Source organism: Saccostrea cucullata, unplaced genomic scaffold, assembly GCF_032062105.1.
Source record: "Saccostrea cucullata isolate Sc308-1 unplaced genomic scaffold, CSIRO_AGI_Scuc_v1 ctg141, whole genome shotgun sequence".
NCBI lineage: Eukaryota > Metazoa > Mollusca > Bivalvia > Ostreida > Ostreidae > Saccostrea > Saccostrea cuccullata.
Genome location: NW_026940735.1, coordinates 536,456 through 552,791, shown reverse-complemented (window position 1 = coordinate 552,791; position 16,336 = coordinate 536,456). Strand labels below are relative to the sequence as shown.

At 34.3% G+C, this 16,336-nt stretch overlaps 1 protein-coding gene and 1 pseudogene across 3 annotated transcripts; both read right to left on the bottom strand.

Annotated features, from left to right (window-relative positions):
* Positions 1 to 1,105: 1,105 nt before the first annotated feature.
* On the bottom strand, positions 1,106 to 9,763 carry LOC134256138 (uncharacterized). 3 transcript variants are annotated; one of them, XR_009989668.1, is made up of 10 exons: positions 9,653 to 9,763; positions 7,965 to 8,168; positions 7,554 to 7,764; positions 6,947 to 7,048; positions 6,859 to 6,885; positions 6,079 to 6,203; positions 5,824 to 5,910; positions 5,386 to 5,619; positions 1,937 to 2,611; positions 1,106 to 1,888 (listed from the first exon to the last, which is right to left on the bottom strand). XR_009989668.1 is itself a non-coding variant. In XM_062738747.1 (9 exons), exons 1-9 carry the CDS (start codon positions 9,761 to 9,763, stop codon positions 2,564 to 2,566), a joined length of 1,149 nt encoding a protein of 382 aa, XP_062594731.1. In that variant the 3' UTR covers positions 1,106 to 2,563. The 3 variants fall into 3 exon arrangements, 2 of the variants coding, with proteins under 2 accessions (XP_062594731.1, XP_062594730.1); XM_062738747.1 differs by having other exon boundaries at positions 1,106 to 2,611; XM_062738746.1 differs by lacking the exon at positions 6,859 to 6,885 and having other exon boundaries at positions 1,106 to 2,611; positions 6,920 to 7,048.
* Positions 9,764 to 11,406: 1,643 nt separating this feature from the next.
* LOC134256072 (uncharacterized) lies at positions 11,407 to 16,159 on the bottom strand (annotated as a pseudogene).
* Positions 16,160 to 16,336: the final 177 nt, after the last annotated feature.

The following is a 16,336-nucleotide window of genomic DNA, read 5'->3' as shown; positions in this document are numbered from 1 at the left end:
CATACAGGACGGATGTAAAACTGAGATACGATTGTAAATATAAAAATTTTAAGAAAAAATCAACTTTAAATAAATAAACATTTCTTTCATTTAAACTGAGTTTTTTTTTTTCGTATTAAAAGATGCAAATCAATAAACAAAATACATGAAACATACAAGTAATAATATAATTATATTTGCAAAACAGGAATTTGTAAATAACCCATGTGAAAATATGCACAAAATACTATGCAAGTGCTCAGAAGACGTTATTAAAATTGTTATCGTATCATACACAATCTGCCAAAGAAGTCCTACTTTCAACCTTGTAAAAGTCAACAATATATCACAGAAATATTGTCACGAAGCAAAAACTCTATCATTATAGTTTCAAAGCTCAATGATTTTCCTCTAATAAAATGAAGATATCTGTACTATCTTGAACTATTTTCATATCAGACCAATATACCATTCAATGACTAGATAATGCACTGTGAGTCTTCAAGTTCTTATTTATTTAGAGAGCTATATTGGTTAAACCGTCCAAGACAGCAACACCAAAATTATACATGTCGACCAAAATTATACATGACTGTATAGCTATAAACATAGTGTATACACTATACGTGTACAGCTAAGAATGAAAGCTGGTCAATAATAATCGAGACGTTTGTCAGTTTCCAATACTAAATGTAATATTTGAACATCAGAAGTTGACCATTGATTTGAATTAAAGTGAAAAGTTATACAAAAAAAAACTACCTAGTACCTATGAAAACAAACAAGTGTACATTTTTATTACGCGGTAAAACTCCCTGTGTTTGTACAAAATCATCTCCATATATATCATTAATATTTTACGAACAAAATCCCATAGATATCTGAATAAATTTCTCAGACCTGATACTAAGAATATGTTGCATTCACTCTCTAAGAATGGAGGTAGTGACACCAACATAACCAGAAATCTCTGAAAAGACTGTAGCTCTACTAGTTTTTATGTATAATAGAGCAAGAGAAACCTTGATAACACTCATTTGCTTACATTTAAGGAAATAAGTACATTGTATCTTGTTGTTTTCTTAAATTATACATTAATATGTAGAAATCAATGCCCATGTATCAAAATTGCTTTATGGAAAGCATTTCAAAAGACCATCACAACATTATGTTTCAGATTAGTAGAGCTAAAATAAATGATTTTTGAATTTTTGAAAGAAAGAAATTAATAAAGTCACATCAAATTAATTCTCTGGTTCTCAGGCCAATCTTTTATTTAAAAAAATAGGGGGAAGGAAGGCTTTCCCACCAAGACTAGCAATTGGGGGAAAGGGACAGGTGATTGAACAATGGTAAGGAATAAGAGAAAGGTGATTTAACAATGACTACTGAGAAAGAGGAAACAGGCAACTAAACAGAGTGACTACTGAGGAAGGATTACTGCAGATACAACAGTTGGTGGAGACTGACCATTGAGAAGCAGTTACTGGTAATGGGAACATGGCTGGATTAGCCACGTTGTGATTGACTGATTGTACACCAAAAGTGCATCATAAGTTTACCTTGGACACTTGCCATAGCAACCATAACCAAAAGAATGAGTATGCAACATGGTTTATATGTGCTACGAATGCATGACTTTTTGTTTGACTGAAAGTCAAAAAACCTTATCAGCAAGTTCTGAAATTCATCTGAACTTCATAAAGTTTTGGTATATAGGGATCTGGGTGCCTAAAGAGTTCAACGGGAAAAACATTAAAAGTTTAATTCACAAGAAAATAATGTGTTTGTGACTTTTGAAGAAAGAATGCAAGTTAGAAACAGTAAAAGTTGCAGTTTCTCTGTGGGTATGTGCAAGAAGCAGAGGGAATGCAGGGAGATGGACAGATAGATGACCCAGATTTAAGATCTTCAGACAGGTTTTGGGTGACATTGCCTCCACTTTGCTCCACATTACTAATATCGATTGGATTGAAACTTAAAAAAAATTGCAATGGGACTACCTCAAAACAAATACATATTGGCCCAAGAATGATAAATTTAATTTCATGTGGCCCTTATTTTTTTTTTAAATCCATTATGACAGATGGGAACAAGGCTTTATGACTAACTTATATATCTTAATAAAATCATGAACATATAATAAATATATATGGTTTGTTAAGGGGCAAGCTATTAAGATGTGTTATTTTGAGAATGAAGTTTTACTCTGATAGGGATGAAAAATATTGAACATTGGCGTGGTGGAAATAGGTATTCGTTTGGAATGTTGGCAAAGTGGACATTTTTGAAGGAAATAATGACTACAGTGTTTTATACATTAAAATTTTGTTGATCAAAAATCGCATGATGTCTGATTTACTTTCATTATTTTTGACAATATTTTAAATAAATCAATATTAAATCTGGAGAAAAAAAAATTGTACAACGTTTAAAAAAGGGGATCTACAAAAAGATTCAATACAGAATTTTCTGTAAACTATAAAAGTTTAAGCACTTAAAGCTTCTTTCATAAAATGTATACATTCACCATCACATCCTGCAGTCCTCCCTTTGTGCTGTGAATGACCCAAGTTTTCTCTTTTTAACTCGGTTTCATATCATGTCGACATATTGGACAGTTTGCATTTCTCTGTAAAAGATTTAAACATTAGTGATATTTTACAGTCCAGAAGAGTGAAAGTTAGGCTGTCTGCACAAATAAATTTGATTTCTTAACTCTCAAGTAGAAAATATATCCCTTCCCCCTTTTGGCAAAACGGTGTGTTGCTGCCAAAATTCCAGTAACTATAATTTTAAGGATAGCATCATCCTTTTCATTGACTATTGAATTCAATGTGAAATTATATTTACATTGATACTGAAATATAAATATAAATATTTCCATTTCTAATTATTTTTCTCAGTGATAACTCTTTGAAAGTTAGCGGAGTTGATTTCTTGATAACTATACCGGAATGCAAATTAGGCAGGTCGATAGGTCAGGGGCTTAGGAGGCCTAATATGAATGCAAATCTCAAGCGCATCTGTCTCTGTGTCTGACGCTAAGGAGGCCAAATATGCATGTAAATCTTGTGCGGCTGCTGTTGTGTTTGACGTCAGTGGGCGAGGACTATTGAAATTGGCATGGAAGTCCTCGTGTAATTTAAATCTATGTCTACATTTTTTAAAGTCTAAATCTACAATTTTATTTCACAGTGAAATGGAAATATAGGAATCACTGTCTAGTTAGAATAGTATGCCAGGGACATCAAGAATAGTGGGAAACATGGGATAATTTATGCATAACGGGCTTCGCCCGTTAAGCAAATTATCCAATGTTTCCCAGTATCGTTGATGCCCTGGCATACAATACAAACTAGACAGTGATATTCCTTAAATGTTTTAAATAACACTTATTTTGAGACTATAAGTACAATGAGATTGGTTAGTTGTTCATCCTGCATTTGCTTTGTATGACTGTATTATTTCCAACATCTGTTTGAATGCAGGTTCATCATAATGATTAGAGTTTCAGTTTCAACCTTTTTGATTTGGATTATGGTGGAAAAGGATAGTTCTGTCATTTCTGACTTTTATTATAGTTTTATCCATTTTGGATGTAATATCTTTGTCAGCAGTATAGTTTTTTTTTTTGTTAGGTCATAGTAAAGAAAGGACTCTTAATTCATACAATTACATTGTACAGTTGTTGGCAATTTTTGATTATGAAAACTACAGTAAAACTTGGTTAGTATGAACACGGATATTGCGAATTCACGGATATAGCGAAGTTATCATGGACCCCCAGCTGTATAAATTTAACGATTTTCATATGCGGATATAACGAATTACGGATTTAGCGAAGTAAATTCATAGGTCCCAGTGACTTCGTTATAACCGAATTTTACTGTATAATCCATTTTTTAGAAATGCTTCTCAGGATATTGAGAAAATGAGATCTTCCTACATCTACAGTAGTTTGACCTTTGACCTTGAGACCTCAAAATGTATAGGATTCATCCACTCTACAAGGGGTGCCAATGCACTAAATTCGATTTCCGTCAAGGGTTTACAGTCAACTCATACACAAACCGTCTCGTACACAAACCGAGTCGTACACAAAAAGTCAAATCGTACACAAATCAAAAGTCAACTCATACACAAATCAAAAGTCAACTCGTACACAAACTAATGTCATTTGTAATTTTTCCCTATGTGATTTAATGTATAGTTTTCCTTGTTAAAAAATTGAGGATGAAATTACACAAAGGGTTTATATATTGTACATGTTAATCTTTTTTATGCCGCTGATTTTACCTATATCTTATGCGCAGATTGGTTTTTTTTCTTATTAGGCTATAAGGTTTTTTGTTGCGTAAATCTTGGGCGTCAACTCCTTCACATTTTTCGTTTAAATATATACTTACATACATAACCCAGGTGCCCTTTTTTTTATTCTGTAAATTTAATTATAAATTAAAATATCTTGTTAAACAACATAATCAGATTGATTCAATATAATTGAATTTGATTTAAACATCACCACAAGATAATATGTGAATTTTATATGTGAATTTCACATTTTAGAATTAGTCTGCAGCTTTTATGCAAGTAATGTGTGGATATAAATATATATATCTTGAAATAATTTTTTCAAAATTTTACGGCACCATAAGTGACCGTTATTCAATGTAGATAGTAAATATGATTTAAATAAAAGGTAAGAGATGACTATGGTATATCATTGCATACAATTTAAAAAAAAAACTTATCAAATTAAAAAAATAAGGTTTTTTTTTTTTTTTACTATAGACAGTTTTACAGCAGGATAAACACTTCTCTCACACCATGGGGAAGATAAATAACATACTTCATAGCATTTTGTAATTAGCGTTTGTCGCAAATCAAACGAAACCGCCGCGCTTGTGTTAGTTTAACAATAATTGTTTATACACATGTATTCCCAATAAGAGAAGCCACGGTCGATTTCAAATGTTATGAAACCACTGAAGTATTCCTGAAAAAATCTAAAAATTTAACACTTCTCCTTGTCCTTATTTCATTTTTCTAGATTATACATTATTTATATAAAGATGATTCCAAACTATTGTAAATAAAACGTTGTGTACGAGTTGACTTTTGATTTGTGTACGAGCTGACTTCTGATTTGTGTACGAGTTGACTTTTTGTGTACGACTCGGTTTGTGTACGAGACGGTTTGTGTACGAGTTGACTGGACACCCCGTCAAGCAGAGGGTTCAAATTGTTGAGCAGACATCACTTGATCTACTGACCACCCCACTCACAATTATGTGCAAACAACATGTGGACACACTAAATAGGAAATTTTTCCAGGTAATTTGGTTTCCCTTTTTTGCATATGAAATTAACGAACTATATATATTTTTTAAACAAAATAATTACCTTCAACCATTCTTTGACACAAGCAGCATGGTAGTCATGTTTACACGGTAGAGTACAGAGTTTATCCCCACTTTTGTATGAAGATAGACACACTCTACACCCTGGTCCTTCGTGATCCTCGGTGTAGATCTGTGTTTTAGAGGTGTACGTCTTCACAGGCAGCGCCTTAATTTCCTTCTCCTCCATCCCACGATTCTTCACTTCACCAATTCTCTCAGCCAGTTCCCATAGAGACTAAAAGAATGATAGATTCTTTGTTAACAATTGACTTTTTTTCAAATGTTGCCAGCAATTATAGTGACATGGATTGACAGATATAAATGATTTTTTAAAATAAAAGGTAAAAGAAAATGAGAAACGAAGGCTAAAATTATTATTCCTTTTACAACTTAGTATTTGCTTCAAAGATACAGATTAAGATATAGATAAATGACATACTTCATAATCATTAGGATCCACATCATCAGGAACAAGTAACTCTGGCCTGCGTCCCATCAGGAAGAGAATCAACAACATTGGATCCCTCTACAGATAAAGTAAATATCCTTACAAAACTCAGCTAATAATTACAGGATCTGTGATTCATGCATCACCATCTTTGATTGTTCCACTGAGCTATACATTTTTTTAACAAATTCGGTAAAATATATAGATTACAATTCAATTCCTCTGAAACTTGCTGAATTTTCTTACCATTATATGTATAAAGCGATCCTCAGCATTGGCGTTGCTCTGCCTTCCGTTAAGTAGCATTATCTCTGGCTCGGTCTCTCCCCTGGGGAGCTCTGGGCGATTCAGGGCCATAGACAGGGGCAGGGCTGTAAAGACAAACCACTTTTATAAGGGATATACATAGCTAGACACAGAACTGCTTGTTTTTCTCATCTTTTATTATGTATTTACTAAACATAAAACACTTTTATAATGGATCTTAATAGCAAGAAACAATTGTTTTTCTCACTTTTATAATGTATTGACTAAACATTAAACCTTTTTTATTGATATACATACATGTACATGGAAATTGAACTATAAGTTTTTCTTATCTTGATAATATATTAATTAAATATTATTAGGACTTTCAATGATAGTTCAATAAATTGCCAAAGAACAATGCTTTGATTTTAATTCATAATTTTAGAATATATACATTGCAGATATATATTTGAATCAAAACTGTAAATAATAACTTTAAAAGCTGTTAAAGTAGGAAATAAAGTCATTTGATACAGGGACACATTATCCTGGAAATCATTTAATAGCTTGGTAAATATTTGACACATTGATAAATCAATACTTTTTATAAGTTTACCCTAACATATTTAGTTCATGTCAGTGATACTAAACTCATCATGCAGAGAATCACAATGTCCTACTACTTACAAGTAGTAGGGAATGTCTCAATACTTACCACTAGGTTCCATTGATTGGAATTGTCTGAGGGGCTCCTGAGGTGAATATCTCAATACTCACTACTAGGTTCCATTGTCTGTGGGGCACCTCAGGGGGTGTCTGAGGATCTCTCATTACTTACCACTAGGTTCCATTATCTGTGGGGCACCTGAGGGGGTGTCTGAGGTATCCTGTCTCCTCGTCACTGATATCCTGCCTGCACCCCTCCCTCTCCTCGGGGCTCTGCCTCGGCTTCTCCCTCGTGTTCCCCCTTTAATGTTATTATAGGAAAATTATTTCACCTAATGGTCTCTGTTGCCTAAACTGTTTAAACTCTTTGTTAAAGCAATTGCAAAATATATGTACTAGTATGTGACTATTTGGGATATCTGAGATTAGATATTTCATTAAATGTTCCCATGTCAGCTTGTAAAATGTTCAGAATTAATTGTACAGAAACAAAGGCAATAGGCTGATTTACAAATAACATGCATGTTTTGTTTAATTCCCTTTATTTCAAGGTATTTTTATTTTTGTCTTGTTCATTAGTTGATTTACAAACATGGCATAGTTTTCAGAAAAAGAGTGAAAATGTTTGTTTTTAAAAATAATCTAGAAAAATTTTATTTTGGAAATATATAATATATTATAATTTCTAAACTGTTAAAAATAATACTGCTGGATATTTTTTCTAACTTTACAAACTCTACAAATCAGCTCTGTATAAATTGAATGGAATATAAAATTACAAAAAAATTTCATTTCCCCTGAGTTACCTCTTCGAGTGGGAGTCACAGAGGGGGCAGGTGTGACCACCACGTCAGTTTCCGTTGGTCTCATGCCGTGAACAGATCTCCTGGCGGTGGTTGTCCCCCTCCCTCCTCTCCCCCTCTGACCCCGGGGGACTGGTACTACGGGGGAGGCATTAGGGGAGTTTTCCTCTACCGTGGTGTCTGTATCAGAGTCTGAATCATCTTCTTCACTCTCCTTGTAATTGACACCAGAAATCTGAACTTTGAACTTTAATATCTAATATCATGTACAGTTAAACTTGTCCGTTCCAGATGTTGTCTATTCCACATTTTAATTGATAATCAAAGCAATGAATTTGGTATTTTTAAAATTGTTCACAAACATATAAAATGATTTTAAGAGAGGCTGTCTAGTTTATACGAAAGAACACTTACAGACAAAGCATTTGTCTGATTCTGTCTTTGACCACCCCTGCTGCTTGCATGGACAACTAAATCTGCGAACAGTTGTGTTATGGGGGTCATGGATCTGAGAGGGGGTGCTGGAGGTGGGTGTGCCTCTTCCCCCCTCAGCCTCATCACAGGTCCAGGCATAACGTTTATGTGTCTGTGCATTCTTCTGGCTAATTGTTCATCCTCCTAAAAGAAAATTAATAATTTATATAGCTACAAATGGTAGTTTTATTGTACTTGTATCAATATAAACCTTGCATAAAACATAGGCAATAATTCTCTACTTGTAACATTTTGAAGTGAATTTAATGTGTATATTTATACTATTACAATACAACAGCATAAGGGTCATCTCTTCATTAATAATAGCAGGTTACTACAGGAACATTTTTATATTTATGTGTTTATTACAGAGTCTCTGTTGATTAAATACATAGCAAAGGAAGAGAAAAGTACTACACACCTAAATAAAGCTGCTCTTTATGTTCGTTTTCTTGCATGCCACATTATATTATAACCAGACTAAAACTGTTAAGCATTTTGAGAGTATTTAACAGAAATGTCTATTTTTAGTAACCACGGCAAAACCGTTCATCGAAATTAAATACCGGTACACAGAATTATGTATCTGGTAGTCTACGTGTGCCAAGTTATATTGAAATTAGACTCTGTAGGCCTTGTCCACTAGCCATGGCGCAGCAACAGAATTCTTAGTGTAGTCTCTTGTGTGCCAAGTTATCTTGAAATTAGACCAAAACTGTAGAAGGAGTAGTATTTTGAGAATTTCAATTTCTAACATGTCATATAGTCTGTTAGGATAGAAAACAATTATAGTCATGTCAAGTATTTTTTTATTTCATGATGACCGAACACCTTTACAGTGTGCCAAGTTTATTGAAATCATGTAGGAGGAGTAGCATTTTGAAAAATTGTTTACAGACAGACAGACGGACAGACAGACAGACAGACAGACAGACAGACGGACGGACGACGGACGCATTACCATCGCATATTGTTTTATTGACTTAACATTAAAAAATAAAAACCTGTGTCCGCAAGAAATAAAAATGCGATGGAGCTGTTATAAAATTGGCAATGTTATATACTTTTCTTTTCTTAAGAGATATATGAATATGAATTCTGATTAATAAAAATGTTGCTATATATAGCTTTTGACATATATTGTTTATCAAAGGATCGGAAAATTCTAAACTGAAAACCGTTTTTGTGATAACAAATCAATTAATGTATTTGTACCAATATTTTGTTATATAAAATGGTAGGCACCAACGTGGTTACACATTGTTTACAAAGTGTACACACGTCATCCAGGAATCTCTTTAATAATATACACACACAGAGATTAATTTTTTCTTAAAAGGAAATTGACATACAGCCATTTCTTGTTGATATAGTATTATCAAAGGGGGGAATGACCTAAATATTCTCTATTATCAAACATGTAAACACGTTTGTATTTTTTATTTGCTCCGGAAGTGGACGTTATTTTTGATTTCTTTATAATGTGTTGTATCTGGCGGGAGTGTGAGCTTAAAACAGTAATATATCTTATTAATAGGATGTATAAATATTAATAACAGGTTACTACAGGAACATTTTTATATTTATGCTGATTACAGAGTCAATAGATTAAATACATCACTACACACCTCTAAAGCTGCTGCGTTTTCTTCTTCCTGTAGCCGTCTGGCATAATCTTCATCCTTGGAAACACTGACTGGTCTCGGTGCTCGATTACTCGGGCCTTGTCCACTAGCCATCCCTTAAAATCAAATTTTAGTCTGTTAGGATAGAAAACAATTATAGTCATGTCAAGTATTTTTTATTTCATGATGACAAACCTTTACAGTTTTTAAAACATCGCATATTGTTTTATTGACTTAACATTAAAAAATAAAAACCGTAGAAAGAAATAAAAATGCTAATAAAATGGCAATGTTATATACTGTTAGAGATAATTCGAGATTCTGTTTAAATGTGCTTGCTTTTGACATATATTGTTTATCAAAGGATCGAACGAATCTGATGTGATAACAAATCAATTAAGTACCTTACCAATATTTTGTTACACCAACGTGGTTAATCTCGTTCTCTGGAATCTCTTCAGCAAAGTTCAGGTGACATACAGCCATTTCTCAAAGGGGGGTAAATCTCCAATGTAAACACGTTTGTAGCTCCGGAAGTGGCATAATGTGTATTGGCGGGAGTTTTAAAATACTTATGGATGTATAAAAATGAAGGGGAGGGGGGTGTTCAGTGGAAAGTCGTCATCTTTTTGTGTTCTTGCAATCCCTTAAAATCAAATTTTTCTATGCGAGAGATGTGAACCCAGTTTTACAAAAGAGCAAGTTAATTTACGATGCACATGGCGCAGTGGTTAGAGCACGTGAAGAGTCGTGAAGATCCTTACGTCGCGGGTTCGAATCTCAGTGCGGGACGTGAATACCTGCCCTTTAGATGAGACCGCATAAACCATGTCGCAGTAGGGGCTGGCACGAAAAACAATCTTTTTGCAGGTCTTCACCCAGGCGTGAATCGAGGATTTTTTTTCCGGGGGGCGGGGTGGTTCCACCCAAGTCAAAAAAAAATTCAAACACAGATATTTTCTTACAAGCAAGTCGGGGGAGGTGGTGGAGTTGTAGTCGTTCACTTCTTAATCTTCATACCTATGACTTTTCAGACAAATTTTATACATATATATCTGTTTTCCGGGGTGGGGGTGGGGGGATTCCAAGGTCACTTTTAGTTGCCTTATTATTTTACATTTAATAACTCTGCTAATTCCAGGGGGTCCGGAACTCCACCCCCAACCCCCACCCACCCCCGGCCCCCTCTAGATCCGCGCATGCCACCGGCAAGAGTTGGCGTCTCCTTCTGAGAGAAAAATTCTCAATAGTGGCATTAAACAACATACAAACAAACAAACAATGTTGATCCTCCATCTAAGGGAATACGGACTGTAAGGTATGAATTTTTCACTTGACCTAATTTTGACTAAAAATTCCAAACGGGATTTTCTTTAAGTCACAACAAGTTATGATATAAAATTTCATTTTTAAATTTAAGATCAAGCAGTAAAATTTTACTTCATTAAAGATCAAGGAATAAAGTTACCACTATTTTTTCAGCATAGTTTGAATATCTATACCCTAAGGTCTTAAATTAGTATTGTACATGTACAGGACGAAATAAGACATTCCAGGAAAAAATGTCATAAGATTTCTGGCTTTTTCGTTTATGGACCACCAAATGATTTGGCTAAAGAAGAATGATAGAGTTGCAGACAGACGAACAGTCAGCTAGACAGACCGACAGACGGCAGCTGGACTATGATAACAACTCACGTTACAACACATCCGGACTTTCTTTCGAAAATACTGGTATAAAAACGAAAAAAAAAATTATTTCATGTAAGACGTTTTTAATAACACAACAATTATCCCACCACCGATGTCACAGAGGTTTGGGGAGAGTAGTAACAAAAATGAAGTCTTATATTATCATCGCCGTCCTCATAAGGATGGTCTCCGGACCGACTGTCCTGATTGTGTACATCCTCCGTATCCCACAGAATGGTTTCCTCTCTTATTGTCATCCCAATGACCTCCTGACATCCTCGCTTATGACGTAACAAGATAAAGGGCTTGTCTCTTGGCAAAACGATTTCTTCCGTTGGAAGCCCGTCACTCCTGTTGTTGAAAAAAAATAATATACGGTTCACACAGAGAACATGAATTTACTGCGAGCAAATTTCATACGGCATCGTCACACTTTCGGTATTGCCTCTCAAGATTGGTTCCGCGAGAGTTTGAATCGAACACTATCGTTGACAGTTAACAGATGTTTAGATTCATCAAGTATATTAAACAATTCTATGCTATGATTTACGACCGTGAATTATAGCTTATGACGATTAACTAAAATTTACAAAGATGTATCGCCGTTTATCTCTCAAAGCTACATTTTGCATATTAAAATATAGTTTATACTACATATATCCTGTCCACATTGAATGATTTTGTAAAACTGTGAGCTTGACCTCAAAGTTATTCACCTGCAGCAGTAGTCTATCTGAGTATTGCCATCAAACCTTCCGTCAGGTAGAGTTCCATTCTGCTGATTTCTGTCTCCGGGGTCTTCGTCATCCCACCCTATGGAACCATAGGAAAAGCCTGGGTAAAGAAAATCATAATTATAAAGATAAAGAGAATGATGGTCCGACTTCTGCATCACAAAGCTGTTTCTTTTTATCATTAGATGAAATATGAAGATAAGAAACATTATTATATACCCATCAATTTCCTTGTTTTTGTTACTGTTAATTTTACAGAGTTTGATCCGAAATTTTCTGAAATATCTCTGAAACTGATGACGTAGTACGCAAAAACATGACGTTATTTTTCTTGCGCGTTAAAAAGTCATAAATATTACACAATTGATCTCTAAAGTTTTATTCTGCTATGTTTAGCTAGTTATAAGGGGGTATATAATAAATTTATCATTATAACAGTAACCTGTCTCGTTGACAGGCGCGGATCATCAGATCAAAATCGACGCTTTGAAATGATCCGCGCCTGTCAGAGGTGAGATCAAGTTACTGTTATAATAATATATATGTATCTAAAGTCCACAATACAGATTGCGAGCAGAGCAAGCACATGAAACATGAACTTTGAAACATCAGAGACGGGATCAGGAGCCTTAGAGGAGTAAGCCTCCCGTGTCGACTAGTCAAATCTTACGTGTCATGTTCTCTTTGTTTGAATTTTAAGAAAATCATATATCATTTCAGCAAAAATAAAGTGTACGAGTTGTAATAAACACAAATTGATGTCATACCATCCGGACATTTGCCATATTTTAGGATACAGTAATCTCCCTTTGGCCAATTCATGTCAAAATCGGAGACATGTGAGGTTCCTTTAATGCAGAAGACTTGGGCGATTCTTTTGTCATTCTTCTCACCTAAAATTGATACTTAGTTTTCTGAAAACAACACTCAAAAGTAAACCATTTCGACTTTAAATTCTTATACATGTATGGTATAAAATTAACAGAGTATTCCTCCTTGCTATGCACCTAAAAGTTTCAGCATTTAAGTATGGTGTCGTAGTTTGGTAAATGTAAGTATAATTCCACTGTCTGTTTGATAATTTTGTCTAACTTTTATTAATACAACTGGAGTAAATAATTGAAATCAAAGATAAATATATTTTTTATATGTTAATTTACACGTACATGATTTAATTATGAAAATCATTGGTTCTACAAAACTTTTTCGTTTGATTTGAAAGGACAATGTCTTCATAGGTTTATTTTCAAATTATTCATATTCATGAAGTAGCAACATTGTTGAAATAAAGACCTTTGACTTGATTACATAGATCGATACACATTGACCTGATCACATAGATCGATACACCGAGAATCGAACATTTCTTGTGCGGATCAAAGGATCCAATTCAAAGCAGAATGGTGTAAAGGGAAAAGCAAAGTTACCATATACGTGAATATCTGACGTCCATGAATTGTGGTTATGATAATCTTCCGTGTCTTGTATGATGTAACCAGTGTGCCAAGAAAAGGAGTGTTCGGAAGGACAACCGGAAGTGGTCATCACTAATCCGTATGTCCCTTTTGGCCACGTGACGGGGATAATCAGTTTAGGGTCTTAAAATTGAAAAATCAAATTCAATGTTAGTAAGCAACAATGACACATGTATTTATTTGAAAAAAAATCTTCTTGAATGTCTTTTATCACAAAGAAGACCTGCTAGTTACAGAATATTATGAATGCCATTTTTTCTGGCGTGCACCTATTCGTGCAATTCAGCAAATTTCATTTTTTTTGTATAGTAAAAGTAAATTATATGTACATATATGCATGTTCACAGAATATATAGAATGAATTAATTTTTACTTCAAATGTGATTTCGTGTTAATTTTATTATTTGCTCAATTGTTTTTGTAAGTTCCAGACTTAAATTTTCAAAATAGACACTATTACAAAAAGTCAGATTCAGACCTGACGACCGATCAGTCTTAAATATGCAAACATTTACAACATGGTTTTGTTCAAAGTAAAGAATTGCAATGTCAAGACTCTACAACTACATTACCTGTAGGAGTAGGAGCCATTTTATACGCTGCATAATCTTCCAATGATCGGATTAGATGTGACTTTCTTAATTGTATCCGTCCTAGATCAACAGCAGAGCAAACACCCGAAGCGACTAAATCATCAAACCTCTGCCAGTATACGGGTTGCAGCGCCTCATCAATGCTGTGTAGTTTCAGACTTATCGGTTCCGGGAGGGTTTCAGAGCCGGACTGTAAAGTATACTGATAGGTTCCGTAGTTCTGATTAAAACTACTACTTTGTTTGAATGCATCAAAATTGATTCCAAGTGATGCGGAAAATCCTAGATATGATCCTCCGACAGCCAAATTAAATCCTCCCTGAAAAACAACCAAGGAGCTGACGGGGAAACATTGCAAATGTGCAAAACCATAGCATTTTGAATGTAATTCAAAGATAATTTATTTTCAGTAACCATAACAACACTTCACGAAGTTAAAAAAAAAAATAAAGAAATAAAATTATTTTTCTCAGTGTAGTCCTCTTTCATGCCAAATTAAAGTGTATATAGCAGACCAAAACTGTAGGAGTAGGAGTTTTAACAGAATTTCACAGAAATTTCTATTCTCAGTAACCCTGGTAACATCGTTCATCAAAATCAAAAACCAGTGTACTGACCAGCAGAGCTAAAATGTACTCACTGATTTCCTAACTTGCTCCATAAATTGTTTGAAAGAACTTTGTGATCGACTGATTTGTTTTTTTCCAAGCTCAACTTCAATCGTAATGTGCTGCAAAAATATACTAAAGGTAATTTTTATTTTAAACTTAATCAGCTTTAATGAATGAAGGTAATTATATATAACTGAGAAAGAAAACAATTGCCAAATTTTGAATTTACCTCTAAACAAAGTAAATTCAAAATACTGGATTCTTCTACCTGTAACTCGAGCTAAAACAATGATTTTCTTTTCGTCAACCTTTTCTACTGTTCTGTTCAAAACAAGTAAAACGTTTGTTTCAGATACTGACCGTCCCCCATTCATCCAAGAAATTCATGTATGTAGATTGGTTGTATTTCACCGGAAGTGAACAAATAGCTGCAGCAAAGCTGGGGGTGATGGGAAATTTGCCTGCATGGGCTAATTCAGTCATGTAACGCACCCGACCAAGATTACATAGGTTTTGCTGATCCTGAATTATATTGTGCTCTAAATTTGTTTTATTATGAGCTTGTTGGTATCCTGTAAAAGAGATTAGGGAAGGCAGTTTATTTGTATCATTTAGAGGACCCGTACAAAGTATTAAAAATCTACACTTTCATATGAGAGACCAAATCTTAAAAAAAGATTCATAACTTGAGCCAACTAAGTTTTTAGTACTCACTCCCACTCAAGGTGAAGGAAAACGAAGCTAATCCTACACTTGCGCCACCTAAAAAAATATGACTCAGACATAGAATTTATTTAAATTTTAAGAATCACTTCTCTTGTTACAGTTGGAAAAAAAGAAAAGATCACCTGAAGTTTTTACACCAAGGTTTAGTTTGTCTTGGTAAGATTTGGTTCCATAGTATATAGAAGTTGTGTTTCTGTTGGCACAACTATGGCGGTGTTCGACCTGTACTCTTTTTGGTTAGTCATGTTCGGTAACCTCAATGATTTTCCTGGTGTACAGAAGGCCGGATCGACTCCTCCGTTAGAAACCAAGCTCCCGTCAGGGTTTCCGGTCAGCAAGTTATATCCTACCCCGATGTAGTGAAGATCTTCTTGTCGAGCCCCCGAAAAGCTCAACAGAACCATAAACAGCGACGCAGCGTATATTGTGTTCATTCTTTATTACCTAATGGCATTTGAAAACAATCATGAGCTTCTGTGTGTGTGCAATATAGCTAAAATAATTATACAAAAATACATCTATCATCAAGCAGAAAATATAAATACTTACCACATGTACAATATTGGCTCTCTTTGCTCCCAGGGGCAGCAAATGACTTTTGGATCTTTCTAATAGCTATTCGAAATTACCCACTTTCACTTTCAATTTGCTCTCTTTCAAAGAATGTGATAACTTATGCAACATGAGGCTATGTTTTTATCTTATCTTTATCATGTTTATAAATAAACGTTGTGAATATCTATTCCGTTGAACCAAGTTGCTCACCTGTAATATTTGATTAAAAACGCACGTAGTTATTCAAAACTTGCAAAACAACTTCTATCCATACGTATTCAAAAAAGTCTTATTCCAAATA